The sequence below is a fragment of the Argiope bruennichi genome, chromosome 8, assembly GCF_947563725.1.
Source record: "Argiope bruennichi chromosome 8, qqArgBrue1.1, whole genome shotgun sequence".
NCBI classification, from domain to species: domain Eukaryota; kingdom Metazoa; phylum Arthropoda; class Arachnida; order Araneae; family Araneidae; genus Argiope; species Argiope bruennichi.
The window spans coordinates 127,750,765-127,771,259 of NC_079158.1; the positions used below are offsets into that span (position 1 = coordinate 127,750,765).

General features: G+C 26.8%; 1 protein-coding gene across 1 annotated transcript; it reads left to right on the top strand.

Annotated features, from left to right (window-relative positions):
* The first annotated feature begins 1,883 nt into the window (after nucleotides 1–1,883).
* LOC129981040 (glutamate dehydrogenase, mitochondrial-like) lies at nucleotides 1,884–19,953 on the top strand. Its single transcript, XM_056091644.1, has 11 exons — nucleotides 1,884–2,517; nucleotides 3,326–3,526; nucleotides 5,463–5,549; nucleotides 6,472–6,560; nucleotides 7,365–7,463; nucleotides 7,552–7,689; nucleotides 10,239–10,379; nucleotides 11,520–11,724; nucleotides 12,620–12,711; nucleotides 17,704–17,766; nucleotides 19,508–19,953. Exons 1-11 carry the CDS (start codon nucleotides 2,067–2,069, stop codon nucleotides 19,625–19,627), a joined length of 1,686 nt encoding a protein of 561 aa, XP_055947619.1. The 5' UTR covers nucleotides 1,884–2,066; the 3' UTR covers nucleotides 19,628–19,953.
* Nucleotides 19,954–20,495: the final 542 nt, after the last annotated feature.

The window sequence follows — 20,495 nt, forward strand, 5'->3', positions numbered from 1 at the left end:
TTAGAAAATTTATAAATAAATCAATGGGAATAATTAGATAAGTGATCTATGTTTCATTAGAAGGTGACTTATAAACTATTTAAAACGTCTTGAATAATTAATTTTTCCAAGACCAGCAAATTGTATTTGAAATACTTTCATAAATGTTTCCCAATTTAAGTAAATCTGGATTTATTTAAATAATATTCTGAACAAATATGGATGGTGCTGAGTCATGTGTCATAATATATAATTAAATAAATGCATTCTCACAAAGTTATTAAAACATTGATGACTCATCAGATCAGGAATTAGCAGTGTTACACAAAATATTTATCAACATATTGCCATTTTTAAAAAAAATTTATAAGGAACAAACATTTTTAATTTTAGTCACATATGAAATCCTTTGCATTTCAAACATATAATTTTTTGTAGTTTTATCAAAAGAAAATTATTTGAATATTAATGTGGTAATATAGCAGATAAAATAATCACAACCTCCCTTCCACACACATCTTCAAAAAATCAGTTCAATAATGTACACTCAAAATGGAATATCAAATAACATGTAATAATTGATCTGTAAAGATTATCGTTTTCACGTGTAAAAATAGATACTAAATGGTTCATCATAAAAATTTTCATCTGAATAACATTTTAAAAGAGCAATCTCAAACGAAAGAAAAATGAATAAACTGTGAAAGAGATGTGTATGTAGAAGTAACAAAAAAGCGTAGCCACAACTCATGAAAAAAAAGGGGGAGGAGAATTAAAGCGATATTTGGAAATAACAAAAAAAAAAAAAAAAAAAGTTGATAAAGTTGATCACATTTGAAGCATCTCTATTTCTTTCTGTAGTTCTCATTCCTCTAAACTCAATGGGTGAGAGGATAACATTGATCTTCAAATCAAATAGTCAGTTGTGTACGCAATACGCTTTCATGGTTGCAGGACAAATAGCCCCCAATCATTTTTTCCTTATTGATTCATTTTCTGTCTTATTTTTACCTTTTCATTGCTTTTTTATATTGTGCTGATTATCAGACTCTCAGAGTAATAAAATAGGCAAAAGCATCGAATTAGAATGGGGAGGGGGACTATAATACACGGAAATGTAATTTTCAAAAATTATTTCAAGAGGTGCTGCAGCGCTGCTGTTCTAATGGACGAATCTAAGGACACTGTGAAGGATTGGGTCTCGTCACGGCCACAGAAATTCTGGGAAGAAAGAATCCATCGGCTCGTTAATCAATGGGATCCTTGTGCTCAGGCCTATGGTGTATACTTTGAATAAAGTCTTCATTTATATCCACAAAGTCGTTTCGTACCTTTTCATTTGAGCACCCCTTGTAATAAATTCACATGATCTGAATATGTTTTAAAATTAGAATACTTATCCCTACATCTTATCTTACTAGCCCACTGTATCAGCAAATTTAAGCATTACATCGATAAATTAAATCAAATCACTCTAAATTACTAGATTATGAATAAAATAAACATGTTAGCTGCTTATTTTGTGAATTCTTCTTTCAATATTGATTCACATATATTCAAACAAACATTCGTTTTAAAGAAACATAAATGAAAATTTCTAATAAAGGCTCCAAAGACATTATCTAGGGTTAATATAGTAATACAAAAGTAGCTCTAGAATGGTTGAAAAAAAATTCTTTTCCTTAAAGAAAATTAAAATAACTAAATTACATTTTTATTAGCTGCTGAGTGCTGACAGATTTATTTTCGCAATATAATTCTTACTAAACCTATAATCTTTGAACTAGTTCACTTGGCTTTGAAAATTTACGACGAATAAAAAATAGCAGAGAATCCGATTAATGTAGGGAATTTTACATCGCGCGGTAGGGAAATTACCTTTCATTAAACTGAGAGCTAAGTTTTGTTGTGATTTTCGTATTTGGTGAAAGGGGGGTAAGTGAGCGCGAAGGCAAGGTGTATGAAAATGTGCAGTGAAAATTTACTCAGGTTTATAAATCGGCAATAAATTCATCCAGCTTACAATATTTCCATCATTAGATTTGATTTGTGTGCTCAATAATACGTTTTTATAATAATCCTTCATTATGCTCGGTCAGACGGCCACAATTTTATCCAATTTTCGCCAGATAGGTCTTAGAAAGGTTAGATGGAATAAAATAGACCTAGGCCTAAATAAAGCAAGGTCGAATGTCTTGAGGGCTTCCAGTTTTTTACTGTCAAGATATTATAGTTCACATGTGATACCCGAAAATCTGCAATATGTTGAAGATGCAGAAAATCCGTCTTTTTTTCACATGGTCGAGTATTTTTACCATAAGGGATGGCAGATGGTGGAAGACAAACTTGTTGAAGAATTCAAAGGAAAGTTAAGTATGGAAGAAAAACGGGAAAAAGTAAGAGGTTATTTAGGAATTTTAGGACCATGCCATTCTGTTTTGGAAGTTTGTTTCCCTTTAAAAAGGGACAGTGGCAAATATGTGATGATAAACGGATGGAGAGCGCAGCACAGTCATCATAGGACTCCTTGCAAAGGAGGTAAGTCTTTTGTGCTTTAGTTTTTCCAACAGATAGCAAAAAAAAAAAAAAAAAAAAGTTTATGCGATAAAAATACATTTTTATTTGCAATTTTGTCTTTTTTTATTTTAATAAGTGGTGACACGATACCGTCATTAATGAAATTTGTTACTATGAACTAAATCATCATCACAGGAAGTTTAAGTGTATTTTAACTTTTTCAAAACAAAAGTTTTCATAACTTCTGCTTGCTAATTTAAATTTCGAATGCGATTTTCATTATTCTTTAATAACGCTGCATTTGTAGATGAAATTTTGAGTTGCAGTAAATATGGATTTCGTGCAAGAATTCATAAATCAAAATATTCCTAAGTAGAAATTAAATGGAACGGCAGAGTATTAGTCTGAGGTGTTTTTTTGGATTCTTGTATAAATTGCTCAGATTTTAATTTTCTAATATGCAGATAGAAATTAAGAAAAAAAATTATGACATGAAATAGTTAATGATTTGTGAAACTAATCTTAAATACATTTCTCATTAATCAACATTAGTTATTTAAAGTGCCTTTTATTTTAATGAAAGTATTCATAATAACAATTGGTATTTTTTATGTAGCAATAAACACTAGATTATTTTTATTATATTTGTTTTTTACTAGGATAGAGTAAATTGTTTTTGAATGGCATAAGGAATTCAGTGTTGTATTTTAATTCTAATTATAGCTTTTTAATTTGATTGTTTTTAAGTATATATTTAGTTATATAAATATCTCGGATCTTTGTTTCATCATTTATACATATTCTCTCAGCTAGTGAACTTTATGTCCAGGTATCCGATTTAGTTTGGATGTAAGCCTGGATGAAGTAAAGGCCCTTTCGGCTTTGATGACTTTTAAATGTGCTGTTGTGGATGTCCCTTTTGGTGGTGCTAAAGCTGGTCTGAAAATCAACCCAAAGGAGTATAGTGAATTCGAGTTAGAGAAGATAACTCGCAATTTTGCTCTTCAGTTGGCTAAGAAAGGATTTTTAGGTAAATAGAACTGTTATATTTCGTCGGATATTGATATTAATACAAAAAGTTTTAAAATCATTGAAGTATGTGTAATTTATTCACTCATTTGTTATAAAAAACAATAAATTAACAAGGCAGCGGTTAGCTTTCGTTTCTGCACTTACCTGTATATGCATTTGCTTACAGTGGAAGAATCATTTATAATAACAGTGTTGGATTTTTAGTTGTAAATTTAAAATGAAAGATTTGTGGTGTTTTGCTTTTTTGATTAATAAAGAGAAATTCAATAATATAATGGGATTGTTATTTAATGATAAATTTTTTTCTACTATTTGTTGGCATATTTCTATAGCAATCTACCGGTAAATAGTAGAAAATATCAGTAAATAACAATCCCACCAGATTATTAAAATTTTTATTATAAATAGTTCAATTGGCAGAATGACCTTTTTGTTTAAATTTTGAATACAGTGGAATGATAGAAGACAGTCTTCTAATCTAAATGTATAAGTTAAAAATTCAACTGCAAAATATTGTATAATTCTTTAATAATCCATTATAATCTTAAGAAACATTTAATCAAGAATTGTGAAAATAAATGTCCTCACCATTTAAATGTTAAGAAATGCAATACTTTTTTGTAATGCAATGTTTTTGATCTATTTAAATGACTAATTTTTTTCTATATATATGCTATTAATTCTACATTTTTGCTATTATACAGTACTGTGTGCAATACAATTATTATACAGTACCTTGTGCATATCACACTGTACTTTACAATATTGTACAGTATGTTTTTGTACCATTTATCTGTGCTCATTCATATATTTTCAAATAATTCTAATACACCAAAGGATTTTTCAGATTGCAGTTTTTTAAATGAATTATTTCATCATGTCAATATTTAAGGATAAATTTATGACATTAAACTTTGAATTTTCTAGGAATAAATTTGTTGTAACTTTTTTCATTCTTGTATCTATACAAGAATGCACTGTCATTAATAAGCATCGTTTTAGCAATTTCAATAATTTAGGTTTTATTTTCATTAATTTTAGATCTAAATCAAGTTCAGTTTGCAACCGTATCCTGTATTAATGATTATTAACACATCTAAAAATATAATTTTGTAAAATTATAATATTGAAAGGATTTAAAAATTCTGTTTTCCCAGAAACATACTGGTATTATATCTTTTTTTTAAACTTCAAAGTGATATAAGTAAGCTTTTTTCAACTTGTTTAAGATTTTTCTTATGAAAGTTGAAAGTATTATTTAGTAGATTATAGCTAAATATTGCCATATAAAATTAAACTAACCAAAACAATATATTGTATCATTTTTTTTAAACCTATTTGTTGAAGGAAGCATGTGCCATTATTTGGATTTTAATCCCTCTGAATAATATAAGTTGGTTTTAGATATTCCTATTTTATTAAATTGGTTATATTTGCAGGATCTTATGTTTTACATGAGATTCTGTTGTAGCTATTCTTACATGTATGATGTTTTGATATTTTCATGTGGTAAAAAAATAGAAAAAGTATTTATTTCTTAAATTTCTATAATTAATGATGTTGATGAATGATGTCAAAAAATTTCAGATTATTTATTTCATTAAATGAATTTATTCATAGGTTTTATTTTTTCCTCCTTGGGAAAAGTTTTACATGAAGAATGTTGGATTCAAAGTTTATATGTTTAAATATATATATATATATTTGGCTTTTAAATTGTATATTAACCACTCAAGAATCTGTATTGGGGTATAAATTTCTGTTTACTTTACTATCTAATCTTTACTAGTAGAATCAATCTGATATTGAATCTCTTCTTTCTTTATTTAATTATTTAATATAGTTATTAATTAGAAATATCTTTATTGCACTCCTTTTTGTTTCAAATAGATTTATTAATTTCTACTTTACATTTCTCCCCTTATTTTATGCAGGACCTGGATTGGATGTACCAGCTCCAGATATGGGAACTGGTGAAAGGGAAATGAGTTGGATTGCTGATACTTATGCACAAACTATTGGTAAATATTTAATTAATTTATTTATGCTTGCATTTCATTTATTTATTTATTAATTCTCTTGTCATATATTAATGAAACTAAAAATATTTTTTAGTCATAACTAAGAGTTTAGTTTATTTTTATTAACATTTTTCAAGAATTAAAAATTAGATACTAAAAAATGAATTTGTAGAAATAAAGTTAATCTTCCATGACATTCTGTAGAAAACTAATGCTGCATATTTCTAAAATCAATCATTCTACATTGCAAGATGTGATGGATTGCAATTATTTTTGCGATCCACTACTTTAAGTTTTAACTACTTTCTTGGGTAATGATAATGAATCCAAAATCTGGAAAGTGGTGAATGGTTCCTTGTTATATAACTATATTCAGTGACATTATTCTGAAATTTGGGAAAAATAATGTATAAAGTGCATGGATTTCTTTGAAGTATTTTAATAATTTTATTTCTTAAAAAATAAAAGCTTTTGCCTCAGAATTTTTATTGAGAAAAAGAATTTGATATTATTGTAGTTTTAGCCAAAAGAATAGAATTTCTTTAAAATTTTGAGATAATTTATAAAATTGGAGGAAGTATGAACTCTATGATAATCTTTGAATGAAACAAGCTTCATAAAATGTTCTTGTATTTTCATATTTTTTAATTTACTGCTTTAAAGTTGTTGTTTTTTAAGGATTTGGTAATATTTTTTTTACCTATTTTATATGTGAAAGTTTTCAATTCATTTGCTCTATGAATGCTATTTAAACTTAAAAAGTGTGACACACATTAATCTTCTAAAATTTGAAACTACTTATACTGAAGTTCTGCTTAATGTTGTTTAGATTCTTTCATTTTAGTTGCTACTATTCTGGGTTTAGATGTATTAAGATTGAAAATAGAAATTTTATTTTGGAATTTGATTCTTTCCTTTTCAGGACATACTGATATGAACTCTCATGCCTGTGTGACTGGCAAACCAATCAATCAAGGTGGAATCCATGGAAGAGTATCAGCTACTGGAAGGGTGAGGCTTTTTAACTTGTGCAGTTGAATGAACTATGATGAAATAGCTAATCATATTCAATTGCTCTTGAAGTACATTTTAAGTTAATGCAGATTTAATTGTTGGCCATGCTGGAGCAAGCTTGATGTATTCTGTGATAATATTGATTATGTATGGTGGGTGCATATTATCCAGTAACTACGGAAATTAAGTGAAAAACTACTGAGTTATGGATATATAAGGAAAAACTACAAAAAATGCCTAAAATGCCCACTTCCCGATTTGTCGCTCGCAACAATGCTGGTAATTAGTGAAGGTTTTACTTTAATTGGGTTTTAAAAATATGGAATTTTGTTCAGCATAAATACAAAGATACTGGGGTTGCTTCTCATTTGAAAATATGTGTGGGAATTTCTTATGACATTAAACTGAACAAAAATAATTCTAAAAAAAGTACAAGTGTTTAATAAAAAAAAATTGTATATGCCTGAAAAATAATTTGTTTGATCCACAAAAATAGTGGTGAATAAAAATAGTGTGATTTTTTTAATACCATTATTTCACTTATTTATTTAGTTAATAATAAATATCTTTTAAATAATTTTGAGTAATGTTTTAATTAATTGAAATTCTTTAGAAATATCAGTTCTTCAATAATTTGTGGATATTCTTTATATGTAATATATCTGTTAGAAGTATTAGGGGACTGAGTAACCAATGTTGTAGGGTATGTGTGTTCCTGTATTCTATGTTTTTAAGTTTAGGAAAATAATTTGAAAGCAGTGAATTGAGACATTTTAATTATTTTAATGTTTCCACTTTCAGGGTGTGTATCACGGTTTGGACAATTTTGTGAATGAAGCCAGTTACATGAGTATGATAGGCACTACACCAGGCTGGGGTGGAAAAACTTTCATTGTTCAGGTAAAATAAATAATACAAGGCTTCCCAAAAACTTGTTTGATTTAAAAAAAAATTTACTGTAATTTTTTAATGAGCAATTTTATGACAGGGTCTTGGAAATGTAGGTCTCCATGTAATGCGCTACCTCCACCGAGCTGGAGGTCGATGTATTGGTGTCATGGAAGTAGATGGAAGCATTTATAATCCAAATGGAATTGATCCTAGGGAATTAGAAGATTGGAAATTGGTAATTTTTCTTGTTAAATTAAAGATTTTTATAATCATGCAAATAATATGTGTGCATCTTTTGCAAGTGTTTTTTTGCTATTGCTGCATAATATTAGCTCTAATTTGTGTTCTTAATTAAGTGATGGACTATAGAATTTATAGTTTCTCAGAAACTTTTTAAGTAAGGAAAACTTTAAAATGTTTTAATGAATAATTTGAATGGTAAAGAGATTTGTGACTGATAAAGAATATTCAATTAGAATTTTTTATTTGGTTTTTTTTTCTGTTAAAAATATGCCAGTGCATTTAATACTAAATTCAATATTTTCATGAAGATTGAAGTAGAAATTTTAATTATATCTGAGTGAATGCTTTCCCTTTTTGCAATAATAAGATTGTGACACTGAGAGAAAAATTCTTGAAATATTACATGAATTTATTTGTATTGAATAAATATAAGTACTATGCAACAATTTTGTTACTGGTTTCAACTGTAGCAAATTACATTGTAAATTAGCAGGAATATGAAAAACAATGTACATAATGTTATTAGAGTGCAAGAGGTTAATATTTCATGTATTTATTACAACTGTTATAGAACATTTTTTTTTTTTATTCTACTTTTAACTGAACTTTTTTCTTATTTTATTAGAGTTCCTTTAGGAAAAAAGGCTATTTCGCTCATCCATTTTCACCAAAACATTTTATGGGGGTGCAATCCAAAAACTGGCGAATTAATAATGATAAATTGTTATCACACAGAACTTCTTTAACAGAATTTTCACATTTTTTTTAAAAAAGATTTTTTTTTTTTTGTAATTTTTATAGATACCAAAATGAAAGGTAAAGGATTTATAGAAATTTTCTTGACATTCTATCCCCTTAAGTGCTCCTTTGTTTTTTGTGGAGTTATAATCAGTATTCACAGTTATAATCAGTATGACATATTTTTTCTGTAGATTTTTTTTTTGTAAATTTTTGCATAAATGACTTTTATCAGTTTTCAATCAATTTATATGTATAATCATAATCTCTAAAATTGTTTTATTGCATGAAAACTGATTAAAGTGTTCTATGTCTCCTAGTTTTTAGAAATTCTTTTCAGTATTTTTGACTTAGTGATTTCAGAAAGCCATTTCAAAACTTCAGATTTTTTCATGTTAAGTTAAAAAAAAATTAAAAATAGAGGAAATTTTATATATATAATATGCTTTTAATGTCTGAATTAATATTTATAGGAATATGAAACAGATTGTATAATTACAGTGAGGAATATGCTTATTACTAGATTATAATAAGAAAATTTCTTATGATTTCATTAACGTGAAGCTTAGAATGAGATTGATACTGTATGAACAATTGATTATTGCAAATTATGCTGACTCTAAGGTGTGTGGAAGCTTCAAAGAGAGACAGATAAATAAGATTATATTTATTTGGGTGCAGATAAATGAAATCAACAGGAAATGAAAGATAACATTCATTAAAAAAAAAAAAAGAGCACAGATAGAGATGTTGAATTGATTTAAATGAACATTATATTGGAATTCTGGGTTATTCTTCAATATATAAAACTTAGTGTGCCATAAATGCCAGATAAAAATTTGGATTTAAAAGAAGTTTTGAAAGTTTGGACCTTTCCTTGTGATGTAAAAGGTGCACAGAGATAAATAGTTGAAAATTTTCAGATTTTTGGACAGTGATACTAATTCTTGCAATAAACTTTCACCAGCTCTTCCTATATAGTTGTTTTCAGTTGCACTTGTGTTCCTGTTATGCCTTTCTCATCCATTTGCTGCTGGTAGACATTTCTAATCATACTTAATGTATGTAAATATGGTTCTTACAAAGTTTCCTATTACTCAAAATTCGTATTATTTTTTGACATTTTATATTAAAGTCTCTTTTTATTTTATAATGTAAATATTTGTTCTAAAATTGAGGGAATTATTATTATTATTTTTTTTTAAAGATGCTTACTTACAAAATTACCTCTCAATTTTGATAAGCAAAAAGTGTATTTTTTATTATTATTTTTGGTTCTTTATGAATTCTGTAATAAATTGCTATCTAGTTATTTGATGGTATTGCTGTAACAGCAAATTTGAAAGTACCTACTACTTATAGTGACTTATAGAAGCCAATGCTTCTAAAGAAACTGATACTAAATCTGAATGTTTTTTTTTTTTTTTTTTCTAATTTTTTGTCATTACACTAGATATAAACCATATCAGATTAGAGAAAAAATATTAAATCTAGAAAAATTGAAAAATTGTATCTTGCTTTATATTCTTGAATATTTGTTAATAATGATAATTAAGATGGTCATTTTGACTAGAAAAATTTAATTAAAATTTATTAGTCAATTGTCTTTTATCCTTAACTTTTATTTTCTAATATTGTTTGTCAAGAGTAGTATTTTTCTGATGAGAATGGGATTGTAAAAATGTTTGGACCTGAAAAAAATAACTAGTGAAAAAATTGGGAGAAAAAAACACACCTTCATTTTACTATTTTTAACTAATTTTTGTTCGTTTAATAAACTTAAATATTCTTGAATTGTCTTAGGCAAATGGTACCATCAATGGATTTCCTGGAGCTGAACCTTATACAGGAGAATGTCTCTTGTATGAGCCATGTGAAATTTTGATACCAGCTGCTACAGAGAAGGTGATTACAAAGAGTAATGCAGAGAAAGTGCAGTGCAAGGTAATATTTTATGAAATATATATTTTATATGTTTTAATTATAAAACTTCCTTTTATTCATTTAGTTAGCAAATTTTTAATATGTATTGTATTTTGATTCATATTCCTTAATTCTTGCCTATAAGATACATTTAAGAAATTGTGATATTCTCCTTTATTGTTTGATAAAATTAGTTATGTTTCAGGTGTAACACTGAATTTAGGGGGGGGTTAGGAATTTAAACTAGTTACAAAATATTTTTTCTATCATTTAGTTGTTTTGTTTTAATATTATATATAATTAGAACTTTTATCATTCCTAATTAATAATCTGGTGGTAAACATTCAGAAACGTAAGGAATGGGTTATTAAAGATGGCACATTTCTGAGGTTGGCATTCTTTTGAGTTGTCTTCTTTCTGAACAATTAATAGTATATTAAAAAAACTGTTTTTTAGCTTGTAATTTTCTTTTTATGCCCATTAAGAAAATAAAATATGAAATATTTTCTTTGTATAAAATTCTTTTAATTTAATAATTTTAATTAGTACATTAAAATGTCTGACTAATTTCTGCATATGAATTTAAATTTCTTATTCGTGCACCTAATAAATTAAGAGTATTTTGAAATGCCTAAACACATCTATTTTTTTTCTTCAAATAAGCAAGTTATTATTCAGTGATGTTGTTAATTTTCATCCTGTTCAAAAGGCTTAGAAATTTTACTCTAATAAAATAGGTAAATAATTTAATTATTTATCTACACTAAACTGTACATATTAAACATAATGTATTGTTACTCATGTAATTTAGTATATGAACAGTTGCAAATTCATCATTTTGTAAAAGTGTCTTTAATACCTGTATGAGAAAAAGGGCGATTTGTGTTTTCTCTGAATTGAGTATAATATTTACAATAATATAATAATTAAAATCATAAAGAACTTTTCTTTTAAGCCATTTAATTTTTTACTAACATTTATTGGCACTAAATATTGAAATACTCAGGTTAGTAGAAGTTATTTTTCGTATGTATGACTCTATTATGAAAGAGAAACTTGGTATTTGTCCTATATATGCATTCATTTTTATGAAAATGCCTTATGTCTCCCACATTAATTTATTATTTTTATTTATTTGCTTCTCAAATCGTTTTGTTTCAGATTATTGGTGAAGCTGCCAATGGACCCATAACTCCAGCTGCTGATAAGATTTTGATGTCTCGAAACATTTTGGTTGTTCCTGATCTTTATATTAATGCTGGAGGGGTGACAGTTTCTTATTTTGAATGGTTGAAAAATTTAAATCATGTCAGTTATGGCAGACTGTTGTTCAAGTATGAGCGGGACTCAAACTATCATTTGCTAGGTAACATTTTTCATTGTTATTAATTTTTTTTTAAAGAATGCATCATAGAAATGATGGTATGGGGATTATTACAATCCTATTATTTAAATCCTTAAAATCATCTTCTAGAGTTATAAGATTCATTTGTTTATAAAACAATGCAGAATATTTAATGAAATTTGTATGCTGATTTCTATTTCCCTTAGTGATATCAAAAGGGGTGATTTTAAACATTATGTGCATTTCAGTGTATTTTACAAGTTACCATGCATTTTGATTTCTCAAAATTAAAAGGAAAACTGCAGCTTAGGTTTCTTTTATCATTCATTTTAGAAAGAGAAAAAATGCTAAATTGTAGAATTTGATGCATATATTCTCAATTCTTACTTTCAACTTTCAAATGTTATTATTTATTGAAAGCATTTCACAAATGCTTAAGGAAATTACCTGGCTAGATTTATAATGTTTTCAAAAAACATTATTATATTAATAATTTAAATGCATATGCCATGATGCAATGTCAGAGCATCAAGAGAATTTTTAAAAAATCGTTTCATAATCTTACTATGAATTCCTCTATAAATCAAATTACTAAATTATTTACAATATACGTATATTTTGTATATTATTTAAAGTACTCAGTCTTATGTTTTTCTTTATTGCTAATGGAATATACTTCTATGATTTCAATAGAATAGAATATTTTTTTAAACGGCAGATTAAATAGTTTAGCAGCTATTAGATATTTAATAAAAAAATACCTTTCGCTAATAATTATTTATGTGAAAGAAAGGTAAACTTCATTTGAATAATTCTCTCAATACATTTTTTCCTTTATTTTAAAATAAAGAAATGTAAGTTGCAAAGAAATATATAACCATTTCAGTTTGAAACTAATTATAGCATTGTGTTGCAGAGAGTGTTCAGGAATCATTAGAAAGGAGATTTGGCAAGGCTGGTGGCCGTATTCCGATTGTTCCCAGTGAAGCTTTTCAGAAGAAGATATCGGTAAGTAAACCATGTTCTTATGAAGTGAGTGCTTTTACTGCTATTCCCCCCCCCCCCCCAATTGATTGCTGTCAGAAATGTTTAGAATTTTGTAACTTCTTTGAAGAACTCGGAATTTTGTAATTGACTTTTTTGGTAGATTGAGAATTATTTTTCAAGTTAATCTCTTGTTTTTGTAGATCAGAAAACTTTTCCATTAAATTTTAGCTGCTTTCTAAAGCTAAATTTCTATTTTGTTACCACAAATAAAATTTATAAAAGATTTGAGTTTAAAATGGTACAGGAAGAGAAAGGAAATTTTTATTTCTTGAAACATCAAAATTGATTTACATTTTGTTTGATGAGGAAGTTTATTGAAATTTTAAAATATTGTATTATATTAAATGAGTTATAGTGTGAAAAAACTGTTTGCTTCGTGTTATTGGTATTTTTTTATATAGATTAATTGATTGAAATTTATAAAAATAATTGCATGCAGAGCAGATTAAAGTACATTTAAATAGATTTAAGTAAATGTATGCTTCAAAAAACTGGTACAATTCTATTGCTGAATGCAGTTATTTATTTGCATCAGTTGTTTCATTTAGTATCCTAGAAGTTTAGTAGAAATCAATCTCACCAAATCTTGCCATTTCAATGCAAGGCTTGTTGATTTTTTTTTCTTTTTAAATAACTGTGGACATCAGGTCCTTTTTTTTTTTTTTTTTCTTTTTAATGAAGTGCATCTTGTAATCCTTCTTATATATGTTAAAACATATAATTAAGAAGTAATTTATTAAAATGGCTGCCATAAAACTTAAACTGGTACATTTAAGTTTTGTCTTTTCAGACTATTTTGTCAACTGATTGTAAAAGAAAATGACTGTTTATTATTGTTTTATGATTAATTTTGAATTTCAGAAAAGTTCTTCAATATAAGTTACTAATGCTATTTATAGATAAATCAGAAACCTATTTTTAATAACTTTCTATGATTATACAACTTTTCTGTTTTTACTTCTCAGTGATATGGATAAATTTCAATACCATTTTTTTTTGTCAACACCAATAGTTTTTAGATTCCTTTTTTTTTTTTGTATGTTAAATAATTATGTCATGTAAGTTAAATATGGAATAGAACAAAAGAATATATTTAAAAAATGAATTCTGAAATTGATACCTATCTATAGCTAGTTGCTGGAGAACATATAAAAAAAATCTGGCTTCCTGTATATTCTTTAGAAGTTACAAATGTATTTGAAGCTGTAAAAGTTTTGGAGGGTTTATTGTGGGTATAGAATATAATATTCCTAAATATAATAAATAACCTTATTTTTTATTACTAATTTTATAAAATTTAATTAAATTTTTATTTAATAAAAATAAAACTATAAGGACTAATTTATTTTTTCTAATCCTATTTAAGGTCTAAACTTTTACCATATAAATTAGCTATCATCAGATGCCCATTTAAGTGAAGTAAAAAAACAAATCATAAATTTTTATATCATATTTTATTTTTTATTATTATTGTTTTTTACAAAACAATGATATGTGAAATTAAGTATTAGTTATATAATGAGATAAAAAATGTAATTATACAATAAGGTAAAAAAAGTATTGAAAGATAAGTGAAAGTGGAGAATAAAAGTTAAGCAAAAATGGTGGTTATATAGTGAACATGAGATGTTAGTTTCAAATCATTACAATAACTTCCATATTGAAAATTTAATATTTGATATTTTTTTTGTTACTGTTTTTCCCGTTTTATAACATTTTTCCAGTATCATTTATATATTTTTAAAGTTCATATGCATTGTTAAGATCAAGGAATGATGTAGTTGATTTTAAATATAGTTGGTCTTTGACTGCTTTTCTAAAGAAATAATTATATATGTTTAAATTTAATGCTGGAATCATGTTTTTATTTATTTAAGTTCTTATAGAAGCAGTTGTGATTTTAAACTTTTCTGGTTACTAAAACATTTTATAAATTTGTTAAAGTTGAATGCCTGTCTGTTTATTCCAATTTTGTACAATTCCTTATCCCTTTATAGATTTGAACAAGTTTTGGCTTGCATGTTCCATAGTACTTAGAATGATTAACTATCTAATTATAATGTTATGTGTCCTTTACATTTTTCTGCCATAGGTTTAAAATACATCATTGTACAAAAATTTTCATACCATCTTAAATAAAAAAAAAAAAAAATCACCTTTGATTGATACTTATTCTATTTTAGAATAATTATTTCTCTAATTTTAATCAATTTCTCAAAATTAAACACTGTACTCATTTCAAGACTGTTATTAAAATATTAAATCTATTTTATTGCTTAATCATAGTTCTTTTGCCAATATTCATGTTTTGGATATTTTCACTTTTTTTTTTATTTGTACTATAAATATGGGAGTACAATAATTTACAGCCTTTTAAAATTGCTGTAATTTCAATGTTTTATTGATTTTTGCCTCGGCATTTTAAAATTTTTAAGCCTCTCAGTTGATATATCATGGCTTTTTACATAACTGCTTTTTAGATTGAGCACATCAAATAAAATTTTATTTCATTTTATAAATTTATCTCTTTTATTGAATTATATTTTATTGCACTGAATTTTAAGTCATACTTTTGAAAGTGTGTCATAGATTTTCTTTGAGCTTTGATAAGCTGCACATTTTTGACTGTTTGACAATTTTTTAAATTTTTATTTCAGCAGGAATCAGAATTCAAACAATAAATTTGGAAACATTAAAAGTAATTTAAATATTGCAGCTCCTAATGAAATGAATGTGAATTAAAAAAAAAACTGTATAAAACAAAAATATTTTGAAAGAGAAAATATTTAGCATCAAAAACATATTTAAAAAATAATGATTTCCTTCCATGTTGGTATTCCCTTGAGTGCACTTAACAACTTTTCCCATGAAAATTTATTTGAGCATTTTCTGAATTTTGCAGTTGCTGAATTTTTTAATAATAGTTTATATATAGTCATCTATGTCTACAATGCCCGAAAAAATTATAAGGACATGCGAAAAATCGCCAAATCTAGAAGCCTTGTTTACAGAATCGTATGCAAATTTTTGCAGCAAAAATAGAAGTAAAATTAAAATATTTTATGCGTAAAGTAATTAAAATTTTCAATTTTAAATCTACTAAAATTTTAATTTTAATTTTTAAACCTAAATGAAAACAGAAAAAAGTATAAGGACATTGCTTTTTTCTCCAGTAATTATTTAAAAATTTGTATATTTGAAAGCATAAAATGACAATTCCGAGTTAAAAGATTCAATTGAAAAAATAATTTCCCATTCAGCGACTTTCTGTGTGAACTCAACTTTCTGACTCTGAAAAAGGAAAAATTGTTGCTTTTCGAGAATGTGGATTAAGTGGATAGGAAATTTCAAAATGAATCAAGAGATCTAAAACGGTGGTTTATAATTTTTAAAAAAATCCTGGGATGTATGGTATGAAAAAGCGAACTGGGAGACCGGAAATTCTCACTCGTCGACAAAAAAGAATGATTGTAAGGAGAGGAAATGAAGTTAAACAAAATTTGAGTTTACCATGCTCAACAAGGACTGTTCAAAATGTTTTGAGTAAACATCCTCAAGTTTCTTATGGGAAATTAGTGTCACCCCCCCCCCCTCTTACAAATCATCATAAGAGAAGAAGAGTTTACTTTGCCAAAAAATACATTTCTCTTGGTCAAAAGTGGGCTGATGTAATTTTTTCGGACGAAAAAAAGTACAATCTTGATGGACCTGATGGTTTTCGTTATTTTTGGTATGATCTGCGAAAGACCAAGGAAGTGTTTTCCAGGCGTCAATATGGTGGTGGCTTGGTTATGGTATGGGGCACTTTTGTGGCAAATGGAACCACTTCAATTGTATTTATCAACCGTAAAATGAATTCGGACAGGTATGTTGATATGTTAGGAGAAAGTTTGTTACCTGAAGCGCCACTAATTACTTCAGGGGACTATATTTTTCAGCAGGATAATGCTTCGAAACACGTTTCTGCGAGTGCAAAACTCTGGTTTGAAGCTAATTCTGTAAATTTACTTGATTGGCCGGCGAGAAGTCCCGATCTTAATCCAATCGAAAACCTTTGGGGACTTCTAGCCCGAGAAGTTTATAAAAACGGCACACAGTATCAATGTACACAAGATCTTGTCATCGCTATCAAAGACGCTTGGAAAAAAATATCTGTGGGCATTTTAAAAGATCTTTCAGGATCTATGACCTCTCGGATTATTCAAGTGATTGAAAAAAAAGGTAGTTTTCTTGATTATTGAAACATTTTTTAAGTATTTTACAACATGTCCTTATAATTTTTTCCGTATTTCCTTTAATGTTAAATTTTGTAAAATCAATATTTTGAAGCTAAATTGTTTTTTATGTGGTATAAGTGTTATCACAAAGTTATGCAGCAGAAGTAAGGAATATAAAAAGTTCATTTAGGTGAAATGGAAATAAAGCATATTTTCATGCAATTACATGTTGTCCTTATACTTTTTTCGCGCACTGTATTATTACCCAAATAATGAGGTGTTAGGGATCTGATACCCAGTAGTCTTTTATGTTTTATCTTCTTAAAATTGTTAATAAGTACATGAGTATCAAAGTAAGGTATAATTATAATGTAGAAAGTTACCATTATCATTAAATTTATACACCTGATGATCAAAGTCATAAAATCTTTTTAAGAGTTCAAAATAAGAATTCAAATTCTGTACAAAATGAAAGTATATGTCTTAATTTTTCTTATATGCACATAAAACAAATAAGCGCAAGTGGCAGTTTTCTTTCTTTCGCTAATCAATTAAAATTTTTCTAGATTTCGGTAAATTTATAACTGCTTTTATTCTTGTAAACGTTTGTGCTTTCTAGTGAGAATTATTTCTATTTTTCCATTGATTTTAAAATTGTGCTTGTAAACTAGTAATTACTTGAAATTAAGTATTGTATGCAATATCATATGATACTAGATACTGTTGTCTCTTTCAGGGTGCCTCTGAAAAGGACATTGTTCATTCTGGTTTGGACTATACAATGGAACGCTCTGCTAGAGTAAGCATTTTATTTCTTGGAGTATTTAGAATAAATGTTTTTTAAAATATTGCAAATCCAAAATGCATATTTTTTTTATTTAGAAAAAGTTTCGGTTTTTTAAATGATTATTAGTTAGGAATTCAGCCTATTATGTGAAGTTCGAAATTTTGTTTTTTATATTACAAAAAGTAAATTTATTATCATAAATGCTTTTTATTTTGGCTGTTCTCTAATTTTTGATGAGAGAATGTTTCAGACTTTTGAAACATATTAATCATTTATTATAGGTGCTAAAGTTGAAAAGAAGTGGGAGGTTTCTTAAATTTTTTATGTCTTTGTCATTAGACTAGATGCTTCTGTTTTGAAATCATTCTGTTCTTAAACCTATTATCATTAAGTGATATTTAATCTTTTAAAACATTTTTGTGTTTCTGATCCTTATTCAAATGTAAAACTAAAGCAGGAGAATGAATCTTTAGTTATAAACATTCTGTTAAATGCTATATGTAAGCTAAATGTAATGCTAAATGTAATATTTTGATGAAATATCCCAAATTTAGAGTGAAACTTATTTTTATCTGTTATAAGAATATCAGAAGTGTTTATTAGTAATATTTGTTGCCCCTTAAATTCCTATATGTAATTCTACTTATGAATAAACTCCATAATTCCTGATTTAAAACAATGATGAATAAGCTTTCTAATTTTTAATGTAACATTTGGAAACATAATATTTATAGTTACTAAAAATTTTGTCAAAAAATACTATAGAACAGATTACCTAATTCCAAGAACTGATTAATAAGCAAAATTTTACTAATTTTGTAGAAATATGAATGCATTTAGGGAAATTTATGTTATCATATGAAGTGATTCATAGAATTTTACTTTAAATCCATATTAAACTCCATAGGGAGGAACTCCATAGAACCATAGGGAGGTTCATGTCCACATATTTTGAAATTTATCTAATAGATGAAAATTCTTCAGATTTTAGATATTCATTTGCACATTAAAAAGCATATTTTATATGCTTGAATGGAATTATTTTAGTGGATTAAAATATTAGTTATTTCTCAGAGAAGAAATTTGCCTTTTTGGAAAATATAGCTTTAAAATTTTAGAGCATTGTACTTAATGTGATTAATATAATTATTAATTAATGTGATTAATATAAGAATTTTAAGGAAAAAAATATGTGTTGCAAGTCCCTGCCCTCCATTCATGTAGGAAGGGGATTACATGATACATTATTTAAAGTATTATGAACTAAATCTAAAGTTTACTATAAATTAACCTGCAGTTCAATTTAACAAGAAAAGATAACATAAATTCATATACATACAGATCAGAGAAGTGGTCTGCAGGATAGATTTACTGTCATTGTTCTTTTAAAACCTCCAATAAAATTTTGAAATTTGTGCTAAGTAGTAATTTGAATAAAGCTCTAAATTAGAATGGATAGTGAACTATCTGAAAGGACAAATTTTTATGACGTAAATTACAATAATCTTCATTTTTAAACTTTTTACTTTTTAATATTGTGAAAAGGGTCATCAAATTTATGTAGTACCACTTGGTTTAGATAAAGGTAGTTTGTGAATTATTGGAAAAATAATGGCATGAGTGCTTAGAATTAATTTGTGCTTTTTATGAAAGTGGTTTTAGTTTATAAATTTTATTTTGAACTAATCTATTAATATACATTTTCATGCATCTTGATATACATTTTTGGAGTAATAAAATTTTTTCTTCCTAGGCTATAATGCGAACGGCCATGAAGTATAATCTAGGCTTGGATCTCAGAACTGCTGCATATGTGAATTCTATTGAGAAAATATATGCTACTTACAGAGAAGCAGGTCTTACTTTCACCTAAACGCATCCGGTTACAGGCCTTTTTTCACCTGCTTTATTGTTACGTTTCCTACTTTTTAGAAGTTTCAAATATCATCCAGAAGGTCCAAGTCTTTATAGATAAATAGCCAAACGCCCAATAATGTGTTGCTTCCTCTAACTTACAAATAAATAGTGTAGCACTTTATTAACAGCTCAATTTTACAGTTGTTTGTAGCTTGCCTTTGCTTCATCAGACCCTCATGTGAATCGAACACTGAGAGTGTCTGTTCCTGTAGAATTTTTTTATTTAAACTCTGTGGAAATTTATACATACTATTGAATAAAATCCTGTTATGTTTTTGTTTAGTAAGAGTTTAATTTTATTGTGTGTGTGTTGCAAATGGAACCCAAATTTGTTGAAGTACATAAATACTTTTACTAAAAATACATTCTCTATCTTTGAGATACCATATTCATAAAAATATAAGATGCATGACAGAGAAAAATTAGAAGCTATTTTATAATACAGGTAAATGAACACTTGTACTAGCTAGATGCATTTATTTCAATAAGAAACTGACATTAGAAAAAGCTGCAGATTTAGGAATTTCTCTTTTGCAAAAGACTTTTTACAAAGAAATTTAAAAATATAATTCTACCATTGCCTGTATTTCTCTCAATTGGCTGTATTTTGATTCTCAATATCAAGCATTAGTCTTTCATGTTTTGTTGCTTAACCCCATTAAAAGCCTTTTTTTTTTTTTTCTAGTTGTGGTATATTAAAATATTTTTAGAATTGAGATTGGCTTAAGAAAAGAGATTCATCTAATTTATTAGATAAATTTAATTTGATTAGTTAATTTGGTTAATTAATAATTAAGTAACAAATGAAAACATGACATTTTGTG